This window comes from Coffea eugenioides, chromosome 1 (genome assembly GCF_003713205.1).
Source record: "Coffea eugenioides isolate CCC68of chromosome 1, Ceug_1.0, whole genome shotgun sequence".
In the NCBI taxonomy this organism is placed as follows: domain Eukaryota; kingdom Viridiplantae; phylum Streptophyta; class Magnoliopsida; order Gentianales; family Rubiaceae; genus Coffea; species Coffea eugenioides.
Window position 1 is genome coordinate 1,750,299 of NC_040035.1, and position 6,000 is coordinate 1,756,298.

A 6,000-nucleotide genomic window follows, 5' to 3' on the forward strand; every position below is an offset into this window, starting at 1 on the left:
AGCCCAGGCTTTAAAAGATTTGTATTGAAATTTCTTCAAAAAGATGCTGTAATTCTTATAGCCTTGGTAAGTTAATGGATCCGGAGCAAAAGGTAGCTAAAATCACACCCCAACACGATGCTGATCATGTTGATGGAGTTGATAGGATCAGTGCCCTTCCTGACGAAATTCTCCTTCACATTCTGTCATTTCTGGGCTCGAAAAAAACTGGTAAAACCTCAGTTCTTTCCACCCGATGGAGATTCCTCTTCGCTTCAACTCCTGATATCGATCTCGACCTGTCTTTCGATTCACAATCTTTGGATCCTTCTCAAAATAATGGGATTGTCATTGATCATCCTCCTTATGAGCGCTTGTACGCTTTCATGAATTTTGGCTACAGACTTGTTATGCTAAGAAATGGAGCCCCGATTCGAAAGTTTAAACTCTCTCTTCATCAGGTACCTCGAGCGTATCAGGCAGCAATTCAATCTCTGATATCTGCTGCACTTTTGTGTAAAGTCCAAGAACTTGAAATTTCAGTGGATAGTAATGCTTTGTCCAGGGCTCATTCAATCGAACAAGTATCTGTCGCAGGAATGTTATCGTGCAAAACGTTAGTTTCTCTGGAACTAGACTGCTGGCCTGGAGGGAATTTAAATGTCCCACCAGATTCAGTTTGGTTACCAAATCTCAAGTCATTGCACTTGAGCGCATTGATATTGGTAGATGAAGATTCTATTCAGTGGCTTATTCAAGGGTGTCCTGTGCTCCAAGAATTGGATTTGAGCTTAGCAGGTTTTAGCCATAGCACAACAGGACAGCAGCAGAGAGGTATTATAATATCTAGCTCTTCCTTGATAAAACTAAAACTGGATTGTTGGGCCAGTGAGTGTTCTGTTCTTGTGGAGTGTAAAATCCTCGAAAGTTTTGGGTACTCGGATATTTGTGCAAGAAAGCGTAAAATTATTCTTGTTGCCCCAAATCTCAAGTATTTGGCTTACACAGTCGACCGTCTTGGGGAAAGCTTTATCCAAATCCCAAATTGTCTTGTTGGAGCCAAAATAAGAATCTGTCACTGGGGTGAACAAGACAGTATTCAGGATATTTATGAGCATCTTCATCGGGTAGGATGGGTGAAATCACTTTCTTTAGAACAGAATATTCTCAAGGTATATATTTTATGTACTGCACTGATTCAAATTTCGAAGTTTTGAGTTCATAATTTGAACGTCATACTTTCAATTACTAATTAATATTCATCTGATTTTATGAAGGCTCTCCATTATTGCGAACGTCCATTTCCAATTTTCAAGAATTTGACTAGATTGGAGGTTCGGTCCCTGTCTTGCTGGAAAATGCTGCCAAGCTTATTTGGATGTTCCCCTAGCCTTCAAGAGCTTGTTCTCGGTGAAGTGAGTTAAAACAAACTGCTTCCAGAATAGAGTTCACTGCATTTAGTTTTGTCAGTTTTCATTTTCTTTCTCTTCATTGACAGGTAGCTTGGGATGGCAACTTACAAGAATTCGAATGCCTGTTACAACAGGTTATTCTAGTATGCTTCATTCAACATCTCAAGGAAATAGAAATCCGAAGATTCTGCAAGGAGGAATATGAATTTAAGCTCGTTGAGTACTTTTTGCGCAACGCAAAAGCTTTGCAAAAGGTGACTCTTGGCATGGGGACTTTAAACATCCCCGAAAGAATATTGTCACTGAAGAGGTATTCCAAGCATTGCCATGTTAAAGGTAGAGGTGTGGTGATATATTATTAATGTTAAGGAATGCTAACAGAATCTAAAGACAAGATATATATGTATATATATCTTCCCAGAATGTATATATTATATTTGCTAGTGGTGAAGTATTTTTTATTATGATTTTTTTTTTTGTTCTTCAGTTAATGGTGATGTAAATTTATCACAGGGGTGGATTTAAAGTGGAGGCACTGGGGGCACGGCCCCCACTGCCCCCCTTAAATTCCTATAATACATCTACAATTTTGACAAAATTTTAAAGGTGCCTCCAAAATTTTTTTAGAAAAAATGTGAAAGAATAGGTCACAAAATTTATATCATTCACTTTCCTCCTCTAGTTCCCATTTTCCCACCAATAGGGCCAAATACTAATTATATCAGTCATTCCTTTTGGTCCCCACTCCCCAAGTTCCCTTTAGTCCTGTGGTCCCCCATTTCCCTTCACAACCTGCTCCTCTTTTTCCACACTCAAGCCAACTACTTTTTCTTTTTCTGACTTCATCCAATTATCATTTACTTCCTTTGTCCCCACTCCCCAATTTCCCTTTCCTCATCTGGCTCTCGGTTGTCCCCACTCCCCAACATACATACGAGAGCCATTTCTTTTCCACAACCAAAGCTTGTTACTCTTTCTTTTGATCACTTCATTCTATTTAGAGATTGCACCAGAATCAATTGATCTTCTAGGACTTGGGTCCGCCACATTTTGCAGCTCTTTTCACCAACTTTAGGAGACCATCAAAATCAGGTTCTAAACAATTACTTATTATTATTATTATTTTAAATTTGTTTGCAAATATATTTCTAGAGCATGAGGCTATTACTATTTTAAAGAAATTTGAAAATTGATTAGTTAATGTAATAACTGATAAATGTTTTATTTGATAAATATTTTAACTTGTGAAATGATGATTTTATGCATGAGACTTTTTTTTGCTTAAAAAAATTAGAAAAAGACTAGATAAAAAATTTTAGTGTTATTTTTGCCCCCCACTAAGATTTTTTTCTGGCTCCGCCCCTGATTTATCATGAATCCTTTTTCCCTAAGTTCTCATGGAAATGTGACCTTTCTTCCTCCTGGTGACCAACCTCATGATGCCTTTCTTTTACGAAACTCACAAAGAGCAAATTCATCCTGGACCCAAAGGTTTTTTGTATCAGATGCATCTGGAGCAGAAATATTCATTACATTTTCTTCCACATTTACTGTTCATTTCAGCTTTATTTGAGTCTTAGACTTGTATTCTTTTAGGGATTTGTTAATATGTTTCTTGGATGGTGTGACAAGAGGATGCAACTTTGTTGATCTTTCGAGTGAACAAATGCCTGTGAGATGGCACTTACCTGAAAATACCCACAGAAAGGGCAAAAAAAACACTGAAAATGTTCCTTCCTGTTTGAGAAAATGAAATAAAAAAGATGGTATATAGCATTTTCTTTCACAATTACTGTTCAGTTCAATTTTTTTTTTTTTTTGGCTTTTGAAGATTGAATATGTGAATGTTTAGAGCTTGCAATATTGCTTGGAACAGATATCTTGTGATGGATTAAGCAGAGCAAAGCCCATAGAACAGAACAAGAAACAGTTTATATTTGTTGGATAAGATAACTGATAATCTAGGGGCTCTTCATTATCAACTCTTCAGAACCATCTCCAAGAATTTGATAGGTATTTCGGATGCCAATTTCACATACTCAAGTACTATAACTACTTCTTTATGCAATCAACTCCAAATTCATGCTCCCAAAAAAATTCAATAGCAATAACCTGGCATTATCTAACCAAATTTGTGCAAATAAAAGCTACCCCTACACTATACAAAATAGCCGTTCGTAACTACATTCTATAAAATGTGATTAGGACGGGATGTAAGTTGAAATTGTTTTTCAAATTAAGAGTTGGCGAAAGAGCGGTTGAATATCTAGTGAATACTTTAGATCAAATTTTAATTATACAGGTTTGCATTTGAAGTCCTGGGTTCAAATTTCCATACTCCTTCTTCTTTCTTAAGTCTCACTCCTCTCCTATTGGGGAAAAAAAAAAAAAGGGCTGCATTTCTACACAGGCCTTTGGTAGGCTAGATTTGAGTCAAGAGTTTTGGCTGAAGCTAGAATTTGAAACTAGTATGGTCATGTACAATTGCCATGTTACTATTTATTCATGCAATCAACATATAGGGTACATAAAATCTGCATATTTTCATTTCAATACAGGTGTCCATATGCGAGATAGATAGTTGTTCATGTTACTATCTATCTTTCCTTTGTCTTTTGATTTTTGTTCATCTTCTTTTTTTTTTTCTTTTTTTACAATTATGAGTAGTATTTTGTCCTGACTTCTTTATGAATTTAGGAAATCTCTTCATAGAGAAAAAAATAACAGATATATATATATATATATATATATAGAGAGAGAGAGAGAGAGAGAGAGAGGACATTTTCAAACGACTAAATAAGGTAGTCGAGTGGACCAAACTTTCTTCCTCATTACAGAAGAAGAGGTGAAAAAAAATTTAATTTTTTTTAAAAAAAGAAAGGGAGAGAAACTTAAATGGACAAATGATAATGATACTGGCTTTGATTGAAGCATCCACAGCATATGCAACTATTAGTAGGCATGGAAACAATAATACTATCAAAATCAACAAATAACACTATGGTTTCATTAGATAAAATGTTATTAAGAACAACCATACGCAATTATTTTATGAACATCAATAGATTTCGAAGGAAGGGAGGACATTTTATTAGGAACGGTAGATCAGTGTGATCTACCGTTAAAAAAAATTATTATCCAGTATTCGTTTGTTAGAAAAAATGTGATTCAACCAAAGTTTGTCCGAAAGATTGCGCTGCAGCCAAATCATTGATAGAGGTAACTTCAATATTTGATTCAGTCCTTGATTTCCAACATCATTGGTCGTAAAGAGTAGAGAATTTTCTTTGCAAACATTTAATACTCTCTCCGTCCCAATTATTTAGTCAAGTTCAGGGAATCCGAGTTTTTAAAAATAATGGTTTGATTGTGATGTTTGTGTTTCTTTTTTCAATTTTATCCCTACAAATTCAAATTTTAAATTTGAATGGTAACATGTATATGATTAGAAAGAAAAGTTATATTGGAAAGAGAGACTAAAAGGTGGTTTAATTTTTTAACATGACAAATGTTTTGAGATATCTCAAAATGAAATGTATAACGCTTTCAATAGGACGAAGGGAGTAGTAAATTTAATTTAGTGATTTAGTGATTTAATTTTATATTTTTAATAATACTGTCATCATAATATCTTAAGACTTTGTTAAGATATTATCTTAAGATATTATCTTAAGACTCCAAATTTACATGCCATTATAACATTATTAAGGGTATCGGTGTGATATCAATCTTAAGATATTATGTTACATAGAGAATTTGAAAATAATTTGATTTGGAATGAAGTTGGGTTAATATCAATTTCCAAAAAAAAGGGAAACTCAACAAGAAAACTAAAAAAAAAAAAAAGAAAAATTTAGTAGATTCAATTATAGTTTTATGAAGAAAGAATAATGATATATCTGAGCATTTTAGTGTGTAAGGTATGTTTTGCTAATGGTGTCGCTTTAGGGAACAAAATTTTTGAATACGTGTTTAATTTGAGCTCGTACCCTGAACACATGCAATGTGACACAAGGAAATGTGAGAACCCTTCTATTGGATTTTAGAATTACATTGAACCATGATAGAAAATAATCTTTTGCTGAATATTCGAACTTAACTTCTTTGAAATTGAAGAGGAGGGATGGTTTTGGTGATACACAGGGAGGGAAGGCAAGTGAAAAATCCTGTGTTCGAAACCTTTCACTTAAAAAAAAAAAATTTTTGAAGTTTGAAGTCCAATGCCCGGGGCACCATCACAATGGTCTAAATGAATAAAACGAAATTAAGACAATAAAAAACAGGCAAATGGTAAGGAAATTAAGTACTAAAAAGTAACAAATGGTTCAGCAAATGATATGAAACTTTAGCAAAATGAGACAATACAGCCAATATAATTCTTGTACTCGGTAGCTATATTATGGTTTATAAGGGTAAAATACAAAAAAAACCCTTGTAGTTTGAAGTTCTGTCATAATATCTCCTTTTTTGTTTAAAAACTTCTACATAAGTCCCTTATGTTTTGGACTTATTTGAAACTTTTCAAAAGAGAAGAAAATGCCCTTGAATGCCCTATCTGTGTTTTCATTTGGTCAATGTAACTGTTTTCCGTACAAGAGCTTAATTTGGG

At 34.2% G+C, this 6,000-nt stretch overlaps 1 protein-coding gene across 1 annotated transcript; it reads left to right on the forward strand.

Annotated features, from left to right (window-relative positions):
- Positions 1-74: 74 nt before the first annotated feature.
- On the forward strand, positions 75-1,753 carry LOC113760129 (F-box/LRR-repeat protein At4g14103-like). The gene is made up of 3 exons (XM_027302700.1): positions 75-1,151; positions 1,257-1,394; positions 1,478-1,753. The coding sequence occupies exons 1-3, from the start codon at positions 75-77 to the stop codon at positions 1,751-1,753; spliced, it is 1,491 nt and encodes a 496-aa protein (XP_027158501.1).
- The last annotated feature ends 4,247 nt before the right edge of the window (positions 1,754-6,000 follow it).

Coding starts and splice junctions, on each gene's coding strand:
- LOC113760129 (XM_027302700.1), top strand. CDS start 75: ATGGATCCGGAGCAAAAGGTAGCTAAAATCACACCCCAACACGATGCT. Junction 1,152..1,256: donor TAGAACAGAATATTCTCAAG/GTATATATTTTA, acceptor GATTTTATGAAG/GCTCTCCATTATTGCGAACG. Junction 1,395..1,477: donor AAGAGCTTGTTCTCGGTGAA/GTGAGTTAAAAC, acceptor CTTCATTGACAG/GTAGCTTGGGATGGCAACTT.